This window comes from Toxotes jaculatrix, chromosome 19, assembly GCF_017976425.1.
Source record: "Toxotes jaculatrix isolate fToxJac2 chromosome 19, fToxJac2.pri, whole genome shotgun sequence".
Lineage (NCBI taxonomy): Eukaryota > Metazoa > Chordata > Actinopteri > Toxotidae > Toxotes > Toxotes jaculatrix.
Window position 1 is genome coordinate 18,780,362 of NC_054412.1, and position 14,799 is coordinate 18,795,160.

Here is a 14,799-nt window from a genome sequence, read left to right on the forward strand (position 1 = left end):
GAGACATGCCTCTTCCTCTGCGGGCGGAGCTGTACAATTAGTGTTGAGTTGAAAATGTTGTTTTCACCATCTCTCACATCCTGTGTTCATCTCAGGTTACCCGTTTGTACATGTGGTAATGTTCCTGAGGTGAAATGTTACGAAGTGCTAATCCGTTTCACTGCGCATACTGATTTTATAGTCTTATTTTGTAATATTTACCACACGTCTAGACAAACAGTGTATACCAAAATGAGGATATAGAATAAAATGATCATCAAACTAGTCTCTTAGACGTTACCAGCACCCCTCACCCTGTCAGCACACCATCTCTGTATTTATACTTATAAATGCCACGGTCAAAACGGTCAAAGCTGAAGCTGACCTGGGGAAGAAAACTGAAATGTGTGCAGTCTTGATGCAGGATATTTCCTCTTTGTTAGTCATGTAAAATCTTGCTAAATGGTACAGCTCAACGCCCATAACCTAGCTGCTCTTCGGTAGGTCTTGTGAATGTCAAGCTAGGATATTCATGGTCAGAGTATCCAGACCTGGATAGACAAGGAGCCTTGTTCGCTGGCCTTGCTTTTGGACGAGGAGAAATGTGTGTCGTAAAAAGATGCGGTATGTAGAAAAAGTGGCAACACATTTGGGATCATAGCTGATAGAATCAACAGACAGTGGTAATCAAATAAAACCCAAAAAGTAATAAACCCTGGTTTGCTGTTAACATTGTTATTGCTGGTTGGTTTAAAGATTGTTCTTCTACAAGGCAAAGCTCAGTCTAGTGTACTGTTGCGCTGTTTGCAGTCTCTCTAGATGAGAGTTTTATTATATTATAATGAAATTAAGATGGAATAGCCTCACAGAAACTTCATACCTGCATCAACCCTTTTACGAAGAGGAGAAAATTTGATTACTTTTCCCTTTGGCAGCCAAGATGTTTTTACACATCTTTACAGCTGTGGCTTGGGCCCAGGGCCATTTTATGAGTTACAGATAATGTCAAGTCATCTGCAGTAGAGTGAAGCACACTGTTTGATGACAGAATCTCTTTGAGAGATTCATAAAATGCCTAATTAAAGAGGAATGTGTTCCACTGTGCTTGTAGAGACGGAGAGTAGAGCTAATAGGACCTGATGTTTCAATCCCTGTGGTACGTCGCCACTCTTGATGTTAACTGTGGGATTGGAGCAGTGAAAGGCGGGGTAGGTAACTTCCATACCTTCCACACTTCATCTTGCAGTTGTTGTATTTCTTTTTAATCCAAAGCCAGTTGCGTTTTTTTTTTTTTCTACTGAATTTGAGAAGGACTGCGTGATGGAGCGCATGACCCCTCACCTCCATGTTCTACAATAGACTGGATGTAGATGTAGCAACAAATCCCCTGCATCCCACTTCTACAGGGAAAATCTTGATCTTCCAGCTGTTCAGAGTGGCTTCGGTTGCCAGTTCAGAGTTCCACAACGTATGCCAGTTTGGCCATTGTGGACCACAGGACCACATGTGGGCAAAGTGTTGTGTAGCCACAATGTGTGAGGGAAACACAAGCTTTTTTCCCCCCAAGTCCACATCAGTTTTCCAGTCTGGAGAAATCTGCAGAATGCTTGCAACCTTTGATATTATATGATGCTCTGGAGTGGACTGTATACGTCCATACTGTATGACAGCTCGACATCTGTCAGTTGACGCAATTTAATTACAATGTGAAATAAGATAAGACACTTGAGGTGTGTCTCTGTCTTCCCTGTGGTTAGACCAAAACCACAGAAGTGTGTCACAGAAGAACTCATCAAACCACAGAAGGGTGTGTGCAGTTTGTGGTGGTTAGGGCTGTGTTCTTGTATTTTTTTTTTTTAATGTCTCACTCTGTGTGAAGGGCTTGCTTCACTGTGCAGCAGGCACTCAGTGACCAAATCTGACCCCTTCTTTTTGGCTCTCATTGCAGATTATTTCTGTTCAGCTCACATGATCCCACGAGGATTGAATGTGGGTTTAGCAACCTGGACAGTAGTGATATCAGCCCACTCTGCCCATTCCCTCGTTTTCCTGTTTGCCAGCTTACTACGAGTGGGGCACATGCTGGCTTGTTTTCACTCCATGTGTTTCCTGTTCTCTTCCCCCGCAGCTGAGAGGATGAAGTGGAGGAATCCTGGCAGTTTGTGGAGTTTGTAGCAACAGAAGAATCAGCGACACTGGCAGCCTTTCCAGCTCCTGTTTGACACCTCCGTCTGCAGCGGAGCTCACCATGAGTTAGAAGGCATCTGAAGCCATCGCCACAGCTGCCTTCCCCTCCAACTGCAGCACTGTGTCTGGAGACAGCAGAATCACTCGCCCTGCTTCATGAGCCAGCAGGATGCGGCTGAGGTCCTCGCACTCTCCGAGCGCCTCCTCATAGCTTCTCACAAGGGACAAGCTGACAATGTGGTCCAGCTTATCAACAAGGGTGCAAAGGTAGCAGTCACCAAGGTGAGTGCATGGTCCTGAATGTTCTAATGCTTACTTATGTGTTTTGTTTGTAATTTAGCTTTGCTAGCAATGGCAGTGGCAACTCTTTGAAGAGTTGGCCTGTCCATCTAAGACTTTGACCCCAAACAACTTAGAGTATCTTGACAACTACTGACCAGCTTGCCATAAAAGTTAGTTCAGATATTCACAGTCCCCAGAGGATTTATGTTAATGTTGGTGACCTCGGAACTTTCCCTTATTACTGCAGTCAGTCATTTCCATTTGAGCATTGACACATTTGAAGAAATTCTTGTCTATTTGTATTCCACACATGTGCATTCACAGCTAACAAGTATTTTGGTTGGTTTTGACAGACTGCTGTGTGGCCAGGCGGATCATACTGACACAGCTTTCAGTCTGAGAGCCACACACACACAGACACACACAGTCCCCTGAGGCCTTGCTTTATTCTTTCATCCCAGCTCTCACATTTCCTGTAAACACAGCAGAGTTCAAAGGTTGTTCACCAAGATGTGATGTAACCCTCCCTTGTGCCAGTTAGTGCCAAAGCTCATCTAGAAAAATGGCCTGGATGTTAGAGGAGGTGCATTGAGAACTGGCAGGGGACCCCTTTGCGCAGGGCTGCGTATCAAACCTTAATACTACCTTAATTTTGTACTGAAAGCTACATGTCCCCGCCAAAAAGTCAACATCCTCACCACAGATGTCAGATCTATTTTTTGTTGTTCGTATTTTTAGTGTTTACTAGAGTGTAAACTTCCACAGTACACAACCCCTATTATTACCTTACACATGTTTTTCTTGTGTTGTTGCTTGTCGAGTGGACACTAATATGCAAAACTATGTTTTAAATATATTGGTTAAATTCAGGTACAATTAGAAGAACAGTCATGCGTTGTGTGGTTGAATATGTGTTGGGCTAGAATGAGAATTAGGTATTCAGTTCACTTTTTCAGTTTATGTTTCAGCCTTTTGCTAAAATCATTTCAATGCATTTTTGTTCCCTCAACACCTCATAACGACAAAGCAAAAACAGGATTTTTCCATTTTTTTAAAAGGAAAATATCACACTCAAGTGAAGCGGTCTGAATACTCTCTGAATGTACTGCAGCTGTGTGTGTCTTTGTTTCAGGTGTTTTGGGGGATTCTTGTAGAGCGCCAGTAACCTGTGTAGTATAATATTACACCACCAGATTACAATACACAGCGTTACTAGAATAGATGGTTTACAGTTACAGTATTGTCTGACCTGTGACATCACATTGTTTTTCATAGCTCAGCATGGGGCAGTTTCATTGGACGGAGGACTAATCTATGTGAAAGAAAGCAGTTTCCATTGCTGAAGAAACTTAGGTTATTAATAGGGATGCACCGAATATTCGGCCACCGAAAATTTTCGGTCGAAATGGCCCAAAAGTGCATTTTCGGTTTTCGACCGGAAGACTTTTATCACCGAAACAACATGGCCGAAACCGGATGTTGTGATGACGCAAGCGCGTCCAGTACGAGCGTGTCTGGAAAGGCCAACATGTCATCGGTGTGGACGTATTTCAGTAAATCTGAGAAAGACACACATGATTTGCAAAACATGTAATGAAATTTCAAGAGGGGGCGCATCTGCAAAGAATTTCTCCGCGTTGGGTTTAATTTATCAATTCTTGGTGCATTTGTTGTTGTTAAAGGCCTACGGTTAACATATGGACTGTGTCAGTCTTTGTTTTGATACACTATTATGTTGTAGTCCTACAGCGAAAATTTTACAATGCACTTGGCTTATATGCACTTTGTGTTTTTATGAGAGGACATATTTAATTTTACAATCTTGTTTAAATTGATTAATTCTTTGAAGCATTCATATTAATTTATGTAATCACAATGCCTTGCAGTTTTCTTGAGGTTAGAACACAGTCATAGCCATAAATGCAATGGTATCAGTAACTGACATAATTCTTTCGGTGTTTCGGCCTTGGTTTCCTCATTTTCGGTTTCGGCCAAGAATTTTCATTTCGGTGCATCCCTGGTTATTAAGGTACAATGTAGATCAAACTTGTAAATCACATAGTTTATCTCTGCAAACTACAGTGTGATCCTATTGATGAGACACTGGCATGTTTTTTCTCTGGGTGGCCATCATAAATTTGCTTTTCCCCAGACACGGTAACGACAGGTCTTTTGAGGTTAATGTTTCCTGGAATTAGGAATGAGTTTAACTTTAGTTAAGTTTAGATCACGGGTTTGTGTTTTTTTTTTCTTTTAATATACTCTCTCAGATGTCTGCCTAAAAGAGACCTCATCTTGCCGTGGCCTTATGCTATTCATGTGTGAATGCTTTGTCCTGGATGGGTTTTTTTTTTTTTGGTGTTTATCATGTGCTTTGCATTTTCTGTTCTTGCACAAAAAAAAACATTTTCCATGGGAATATGAACAGACCGCATCGTATTGTAACACCTATAACAATATTATATGAGCTGCTGCTTCCTCTCACAATTGTGTTTCAACCAGCTGTATTTGGATATTTTGGCAAGGCGCCACAATGAAAGCTTAATCTAGGATAAAGGAGGGGTAGAGTTTCATATGAAAAATTCCTCTGCTCAGGAAAAGGAATGTGGGGAGAGTTTTTAGAAGGCTAATATGGTGAAAGGGACTGAGATAGAAAAACAGAAATCAGATGAAAAGAAAGCAAGGCGAGAAGGATTAAGTAGGACATTATATGAGGCTGGTAATGAAGAAGATGGGAGTAAAAAGAGAGGGAGGAGATGAGGTGAGCTGGAGAGTTCAGAGGCCAGCTGTTCCAACCTTTCAGTGAGAGAAACTTGACTTTTGTTTGAATTTAATTTGAAATAGATAACAGTGCCATTTTGTCCTTCGCCTGCCCTCCTAATCCATTATGACAAAGTGAAAACATGTTTACAAGTTTTTGCAAAAACTGAAATCTCTAATTTATAGAAGTATTCAGACCCTTTACTTTGTCACTCCAGATTGTGGTCAGGTGCATCCTGTTTGCTTTAACTTTGCTTGAGATGCGTCTAGAACTTGATTGGAGTCCACCTATGGCAAATTGTGTGTGTCTAATATAATCCCTGTGGTGAGATGACACGCCTGTGTATTTAAGGTCCCACTGTTCTCAATGTAACTCACACAACTCCAAAATGTTGATGTTGATGTGATTCGAGTCCTTTACAACTGGGTATCTGTTGATACCAAGTCTGATCTGATATTTATACATTGTTTGTCTTGCTTGAATCATCAGTATAAAAGATAAAGAGCAGAAATATCAGGTTCTTTCATAAAAAGACAAATGTGCAGAAGTCAAGGTTGAGGAGAGAAGCATCAGTCTCTGATTTTAAAGTTCTTTTACATTCACTGTTAAAGGCAGATTGAAGTCAAAGCATATTTGTTGCAGATCAGTGTAAGTCAGTTAACTTTTGGATTTGGGGTCAGTTTGTCACGAATTCGGTAACTGTGGTGTGGCGTTTTGTTCTCAGTTGCTATGATGAAGAGTTCAGAGTTTGACTGGCATCTCCAATCTGAGTCTCAGTGGAATCACAGTATTAAGAGCCATCTGTCATACCAAACTGATGGGCAAGAAAACATGATTTTATCATAAAGCTTTATAGTTTTTGAATTATCTACAAGGCTCCTATGTCTTTATGTTAGGATATTATTATAAAGAAACAATGCAAATGGTATATTTACACCTTATATTTTACAGGCAGGTAATACTGAAAGTAGTGGGACGTCCCACTTCAAACTTCATAAATCCCCCACAACAAGGAGAGTGAGGACTTCTGGTCGCTGTCAAACAATCTTTGATTTATGTCAGAATTGAGTCTGGGTAATTTCCACAACATAAACTAGCAGAGCATTAAGGTGTGAACCCAATATACTGACTGCCACTGGAAAAAAAAAACAACCCACAGAGTCACACACAGACCTGCAGTCAGTCTAGAGACAAGAGAGCCTCCCTGCTACTTTGAGACCTGCTGTTTACCTGAGCTCGGTTGGTGGCTTCCCTCCAAAGCAAGGCCTAGTGTAACTCAATCCAAGGACCACATGAATGCAGAGCAGAGCCGAGCCACTCCCAAATAAAGCGCAAACCTCTAAACGCCGAAATAATACCTGGGGTGTAATGTGGTTTGTGCTGTTGTGTGGGGAAAACACTTGATCTGTAATTAAACTGTATTTACTCAGTATAATTACAGATTAAAAGAGATTGCCTGGATCTCGTGTTTGAAGTTTGTAAGTTTACAAGTTTGCACCTTGAAATGCTGCTCTGTCATTCTTCACCATGCAGTTAAGCAGAGGTCATTATGTTGGATGTAATGTTGAGAATGTCAGGATGTGTTGAGAGCTTCAAAGAAAGAAATTTCCTGTTATTGATGTGCCTTATGTCATCTCACCCTCCGTGGTAAACTAGACTAGACTGCTGTGTTTTCCACCTGCACTAGAAACCCTGCTGAAGCTGCTCAGAGCAAGATCTATCAAATATAATATATTTTTGGTGAGTTTGAAAAGTAAATAAATAAGAAAAAGATGACAAATGAAGCTGACTCCAAATTTATAAACTTTCTGGTATAAATTTTTAGGTCGACTCAAATTACCAAAATCAGAAGTTACCTAAAATTTGATTTGTAGACAATCACTAAATACGATAGTTTTTATTTTTCCTTTATTTATTTATTTATTTTATGTTTTTATTTTTAGTTTTTTTTTTCTTCTTTAGTTCATTTTTTATATTCTTGATTAATTTTGCATTTTTTATAATGTTGGTTGCAATGAATGATGGGTAGCCATTCAGAGGGATTAATGATGGAGAGCATGAATCTGTGATGACTGATGTGATGCTGCTATGGCACATGACCTTTGAAAACCTCCTGCTGGCTGATCCCGTGCTTGAGGGAGCACATTTTGGGTAGAGAGGATTAAGGCTGCAACAAACAGATATTTTCATTATTGAATAATCTGCAGATTATTTTCTTGTTTCACCAGTTTATCACATTGACCATAAAATGTCAAAAAAATAGTGAAAGACATCCACTATAATTTCCCAGATCCCCAGCTGACATTTTCAAATTTCTTGTACAACAATCCAAAATCCACAGATTACAGATTATAATGATACAAGAGAGAAAAACAGAGAATCCTGAAATTGAAAAAACTGGAACCAGGGAATGTTTGGCATTCATGCTTTAAAAACTATTGAAATGATTAGTCAGGTATCAAAATACTTACTGATTCATTTTGTGTTAGCTGACTAAGTTTCAGCTCTAGACATAATTGCCGTCTTTATTTTATAACACTTAGGCGTCGCTCTAGTTTGCATTTAAAATTACACACTTAGACTTTAATCAAGATTTTTTTTTTTTGTAAGTCACATTTTAGGGCCATTCTCAAGGCTCTTTGAAGATTCCTTTGAAGTCTTTATACACACAGGCCCTGGTTTTGAAGTATCTGTCTTTAGGATTTCTGCCTCTGCCCTGAAACATTGGGGATTAATGGGATTTTGTCTGTGGTACTTATAGCACGGGAAGTTGAAAAATTTCTAACATTTCTAAATTTCTAAATTTAACAGTAACATGTTTTTCTTTATTCAGTTACTGTGGATAATCCGCTGTCCATGACTATTTCTTGGGTAGAAAATACGTTTAGCTCGTTTTGTAATTTTTCAATGCTGTGAGAACCTCCAATGAAATCCCTCTAATTTCCTCTGAATTAGGATGGAAGCAAAAATCTCAGAGGTAGGCAAATAAAACTAAATAAAGCATCTGCATGGCTAGATTTGACCAGAGGTAAGCAATAAAAAAAATGTAATTTGTAATTTGTGAACAGATCCTTTAAAACTCCCTGAAGTTAAGTAACCTTTTTGCTTCAGTGCCCACCCACAGATCCTTATATTGGCAGGATGCAGAGTTTATCCTCTACCCAGCTTACATGAACAGCTGTGCAGATTGTGCACTATTCTCTTAAACCATGGATTAAGGATTTGTTTGTTTTCAGTTGACTCATTACCGAGATGTATTGTACTCTGTCTTCTGTCGTACCACCAACTACGACCACAGTGACTTACACTGCAGTAACATCTGACTCACCGGACTGTGACTTGGTGTGTGGGAAAGCTGCGGTGGGCTCTTTTACTCAACTTTGTCTGCTTCTCTGGGGAGTCTGTGTGCCTACGTTGTGGGCACTGTGGTGTTTTGTTTTTTTTTCTTTTTTCAGTGGGTTGAGTTGTTTGTTTTGTGTCCACAGTATGGCAGAAGCCCGCTGCACTTGGCTGCCTACAAAGGCCACATTGAGGTTGTGCGTATCCTGCTCAAAGCTGGCTGCGACCTGGACATCCAAGACGACGTGAGTAGATTCTTCTCTGTCTGCCGGCTGCGTCGACCATGTTTCCACTTTTCATCCACCTCCAACGCACACCGCAGTCCTGATTGATGGTTACCAGCAGCTGCCTCTCTTTTTTTTATTGCTTTCAGCTCTGTCAAGTTGGAATAATACTTTTTTTTTTTTTTTTTTTTTTAAGAATTAAGTTTCATTTTAACACAAACACAACTGTAGTCTAATGACCTCTAGTGGCCTTGAGTGGGACTCTTTGGACTTCCCACTTGTGGGCTTGCCCTCAGGATGCAAGTCCCCCTTCCCCACAGATAGTGATAACCCAGCTCTCTGGCACCACCAAATTCACTCTCTGTGGTCAGTGAGCTCCGCAACAGGCTGCAGTACATCCTCCAGGTCTGGAGCGAGCAGGAGGTGCAGACTGAGGCAGGAGGAGGAGGAGGAGAAGGAGGAAGAGCAGGAGGGGAGAAGACAGTGGAGGAGGGCTGGGAAAGAGCCTGGAGGATCAGGGAGAGTGAAGGAGGTTAGCCAAACCTGCTCCTACTGAGCCAGTGGAATTTCCCCATCCTTCCTTCCCTGAACAAACGCCACTCATCCAACGCTGCTGCTGCTTCTGCTGCTGCTGCTGCTGCACTTGGCTCCGTTCTTATCTAGCTTGGAATGACCCTTTCCTCCTCCTGTCCCTCCTGTTCCTCTGCTCTCTCTCTCTCTGTCATGGAAATCATTGCTCATTGCTCTTCAAACGCTCTCATGTCAAACCTGGCCTGCTAAGTCTCATTCACCACTAATCTGGTCTGTGTGCAGGAATTCCATTTATGGCTGAGTATAAATGTGAACTGAACCTTTTTACCTGGGACTGTACACTCACTGCTTTGATATGGTTATACAGACCACAGAGGACTCTTAGCAGCAAATAGAGCTATCTGAGATGAATTGCTGTGGTTTGTATAACTGCTACACTGGGATAAAATTAACATCATTATTGCTTAAGTCAGTAATAACATATTTGGGATATGTGGTGTGCCTCTTAAAACTCACTTACAAAACAGCTCTCAAAACTGTCAGCATGTAAAGCAATAGTTTGTTTTTGGGGGAATTTTGTAGAATTTTATATTAAGCAGTAAAATTTGCTTAATTTAATCTAGTTATAGACATCTGTTGGTTGAAATAGCTTCGCTGCTCAGTGATAAGGTGTGATGCTACAGGGTGAGAGAGACTTTGTAAATGTTTAAAGTTGCATTTTTATTGAGTATGCTGTTGGTCCCCTGAATATGCAGCCATTAAGCTTGGCTAATTTTAATTGATATACCTTTAAACTACATGCATAGACATAAAAATACAGTGTATTCTACACTATGAAAAAAAAAACAAGTTTCAAAACAGTTTGTGATTTTAGGGGGAGTAATGTGCTATTTGCTGACTATTTCTTGACCAAGAGTCGATATGTAAAACGTTTGACATGTCACAGTATGCATTTTCACATAAAGAAATTACATTTTGACTGGCTGACACCAAGGAATGGACCCAGCCTGCATTTAAAAGCAACAACATATTTGGTCTTTGTTACAGAGCAGGGAAGTGAGATCCGATCACAAGTGGCCACTCAGGAGAAGCATGTTAGTGTGTGAATAAGGCCAAAATGGCAGTAGACCATTTCAGATACGTGTGCTGAATTGTTGATATCACCAGTTGACATTTTCACTAGAAATCAGTAATTGGAATTGCAACTGGTCAAAATTACATTATGTATCTGTCAACTTGGAATTATAATTCCTGCCATGCATGTCTGGTCATAGCACACTTGGGCTGGTGTGCACAGTTTTCTGATTTGATCTCTGTGAAGCCACAAGCTGTTCTTTGTCAAGAGATAGTTGCAGCACATAACTCCTCCTAAAACCATGAATTGTTTTTTTTTTTTTTTTTTTTTTTAACATTTCTGTTTGTGTATGATATTAAAATCATGATTTAGTGGTATTAGTAGGTATATTTTTAAAGTTTGGACCGAGCCAAACTAGCTTTTTCCAAAAGGTTGAACTATTTGTTAATTGTATATAGAAAAGACACCAATAAAATCCCCAATAACCAAACTGTTTCTTTATGAGAGCATTTTACAACAGCTAAAATGCATTGTTTTTATTAAAGTCTATTAGTTTTGGGAACAGTGCAGTTTTGAATACAATTTCTGAATGTTTGTGTCAGTATAATAAAAATATTATATTGGAGCTCCAGGGTTGTTATATGGTGTTTTTTTTTTCTGTCAGTTGCTTTCTCCTCTTGTTGCAATGTATTGTTGGTTAGTGTTGTGTATTTCTGTTTGTGTTGGCAGGGGGAGCAGACGGCGTTACACCGGGCTGCCATGGTGGGAAACAGTGATGTTATCAGCGCTCTCATCCAGGAAGGGTGTGCACTGGACAGACAGGACAAGGTGCACTTCAAAAGACAGAAACACAAACGCACAGACACACACATATACAAACACACACCGTGAGGCTAATGGTACCTCTGTTACAGTCAGTCAGAAGAGCAGGGGGGATTTCAAAGCCATCATAAGCCATCTGATGATCATAGAGAAACCAATCTGTCTGTAATCTGCTTAACCTCATCCCCCATGAAAAGCAGAGTTGGGTATTTAGAGTCTCAGTGAAAAGAGAGACGGCTTGTTCACAAACTTAGCTGGAACTATGGGGATTATATCCATAAACACTTATAGTAACCTTGTTTCTATCATTTGACGTGAACTCTTTGCATACTGGAATTAAATGCATTGTACTGTTGCCACTCAAATGAGTGGCTGTTATTGAAGTGCAGTTGCGTGAATAAGCATGAACCTCATAACAATTTGTTATGAGATTTCTACAGCTTTAGGCTGATGACCAGGGACAGTCACAAACTCCATGTAGCACGTTACACAGTGACTCAAGTCTGTATTTCTTTAGAAAGTGTGAAATTTAAAGAAGGATTTGAGTCTTTAATGAGAGTTCACGAAAAGGAAGTCCACATTTTGGATCCTTGATGGTCACAAAATACATGTAAAGCGCTGAAACTTACTGTCACATTTTGCAAGAGCATAGCATTTATCAAAATATGGTATATCATGTTAGATTTAAAACGTGTGTAAATAGAGGGATTATTAATGCACTTTAACTGTGGCCAATTTTACTCAACAGAATCAGGCTTTTATTTCTAATTTCCCTTGTTTTATAAGCGTATTTCATCATATCTGGCTTCATTTTAACTTGCAGTTGATGATCAGTGGGCATAATCTCTCCCTTTTCTGATTGCCTTTTTATGTGTAAACTGCTCAGGAAATTCACAAGAGGGAAGCTCAGCTGGAGACTCTGCCTTAAAAAAAATCAGGAGAAAAGGCGACACTCCACAGAAATGAAAAAGAGAATCACTTCGTATGATAATCTTTTAGATAAATGTATTCATAATCAAGAGTCTTATCAAACTGTTCCCTCCATTTGGCATGAATCCTCGGAGCATGTGAGACAACAGAGAGCTCTCTCTTTATAAAGGACATGTGATCACCAACCAACATGAAACCGTTTACATCTGTACACCTGAGAGGAGGCCCTCTATATCTAACCCCACACTCAAAAAATATCCACAGCCACTAGTTCTGGATTGAGCATCCAAAAGCATTAAAGGCCTAGTCAGGCAAAAACACATTACACACACATTACAGGAAAGGTTTAAAAATAAAGGAATCATTTAGGCCATGTGGGACCATTGCATTTAGGTTATGTATCCAGAGCATTTCTCTCTACAGAAGCTTTGTGATCTCTCCACCACACATCAGTGACACCTGTTCTAGACCAACAAGCCAGAAAGAGGAGGCTAGACCATAATGTGCTTTCATCACTTTGGCCAATGTAGATTTTTGAGCAAGGACAGTGCAGCATGTAAACCACATTGATGGAGTCACAGATGACAAAGAGTGTCTGTCCTTGTATCCTGCTACACTTCAAGCGTCCTTAAAGTGTGGAAGGATACAAGGAACTTTAGTGTCACCTCATCACAGTTACATTTATACTATTAACAGTGCTACCCAGGATCATATGAAATAGTGTTTTTCAAACTTCAAACTTAAGAAGAGTTTAAATTTTTACTGGTGATCACACAATGTCTTTAATAAAGAATAGGACCTGTGGAATAAGAAGAAGAAGGAGAAGCTGTGTTAAAAAGGGAAACAGAGTAGCAGAGTGGAGGGCAAAACATGACTCTGTTGTTATACTGATGCAGTCTTATTAATATACTAATGTAATTCCTCACAGGTTCCCTAAAAAAGACAAGTACCTCTTAGATTTGGGTTGACATGAAGGCCAGTTCATCACTCCATCTGTTGTTTATGTGGCTTTTTGTCTTTTGTCCTGTCAGGATGGCAACACTGCTCTCCATGAAGTGTCCTGGCATGGCTTCAGCCAGTCCGTCAAACTGCTGGTGAAAGCTGGAGCCAACGTTCATGCAAAAAACAAGGTGATTTTACAGTAGAGTGCCCAAATTTGGACCACAGCACTGATTAAATATGTTTGCTAGGAGCTGTATTCCAACAGTGCTTCCAGTCCTGATCAGGTCATTTAAAGCAAGACATTGTAACACGTTATTCCTCTTACAAATGAAAAGTTTAACTCATAATCATTTAAAGAAAATGTTATTTCTTACTTAGATACACTAGTCAGACATTTCACTTTAAACACCTTACAGTAGCATGGTTGTTAGATAAAGAGTATTGCCATATCAACAATACATGGTACGCCTGGATGAGATGATGAAAACATGAAAGTAATAAGTATGATAGCATTAATAAATGCTAACAGTCTGACTCTGGCTTTGTCCTCCTTGTTTTCCAGGCAGGAAACACAGCTCTCCACCTCGCATGTCAGAACGGTCATACTCAGAGTTCCAAGGTCCTGCTCCTTGGAGGCTCCAGGCCTGACAGCAAGAACCATGTACGTTCCTTCTCCTCTCGGTCTGAAACATAGCACATTTAAACAGCACTTTTCCATTTGCAGATAACTTTTCAGTTGAATTGCTTAAATCAAAGGAGATCAAAGTTTAGACAAGTCGTAGCTTCTGTTCTGGTAGTTTATTCGGTGCTAGTGTTTCTAAAATGAAAACCACAATTCCCAAAAGCTCCATTGTTGTCTTTTTTACCCTTTTACCCCTGTTACACTGGGTCTGTCTCAGATGGGTCTCATGTCCATTCTGCAGTGAATCACAATACAGTTGACCAGACTTAAGGCATTAATAGGTACTGGAGCAGTCTGTGTCTTGTGATTCTGTTGTTACTAGAATATTATCTAAGAGTGTCAGTATACTCGAGTCCCTGTTTCATAGTTCATTATTTAACTTTTTCATCATAACAGAGGTAAAGCGGAGAATAGATGCTAATAAAGAGATCTATAAATATCAAATCAATTCCTAAGACAAAAAAGAGAAAAGAAAATAGCAATAATCAATACTGGGGTTTTCTTTCCAGCACCTTTTAAAGTGAACATGATTTCATGTCCTTCATAGGTCAATAGCTCTATTAATAAGTCTCACATTTTGCTGTGACACCTCTTTTAAATATACCTGAATCTTTCAATTAAAAAAGAAATTCTTGAAAAAATTGCTGATCTTTGAATAATTTTTTTTCTTGTAGGGAGGAGATACGTGTCTGCATGTGGCAGCCCGCTACAACCATGTAGCCATGATCCGCATCCTGCTGGGAGCCTTTAGCTCTGTTTCAGAGAAGAACCTGGTGAGATACTGACTTAGTTTGGACGATGGATTGGAACTTTTTTGCCAATGTTATCATATATCATCACATGGTTTGTAAAAGTGGCTGTTGCATTGTTTATTTCACTTGCCAGTATGACCAGAGGAAGAAAACGTTCAGTTTCCTGTCTCTGCTGAATACATAAGATTGAAGTGTTCATAGCATCAGATGTCTCAGAGTTGTGAGTAGATGAAGGATCCATTCTCACATCACCATCTCTTGTTCTGTGTGTGTGTGTGTGTGTGTGTGCACAT

At 39.9% G+C, this 14,799-nt stretch overlaps 1 protein-coding gene across 1 annotated transcript in view; it reads left to right on the forward strand.

The window, feature by feature from the left end:
• The window catches only part of ankrd6b (ankyrin repeat domain 6b), an 82,640-nt gene that overhangs the window by 11,055 nt on the left and 56,786 nt on the right, over positions 1-14,799 (forward strand). Inside the window, exons 2-7 of the mRNA XM_041065025.1 lie at positions 2,108-2,448; positions 8,695-8,793; positions 11,108-11,206; positions 13,162-13,260; positions 13,635-13,733; positions 14,429-14,527. Of these exons, the coding sequence (XP_040920959.1) occupies positions 2,323-2,448; positions 8,695-8,793; positions 11,108-11,206; positions 13,162-13,260; positions 13,635-13,733; positions 14,429-14,527 (621 nt within the window). The 5' untranslated portion in view covers positions 2,108-2,322. The remainder of the gene's footprint in view (positions 1-2,107; positions 2,449-8,694; positions 8,794-11,107; positions 11,207-13,161; positions 13,261-13,634; positions 13,734-14,428; positions 14,528-14,799) is intronic.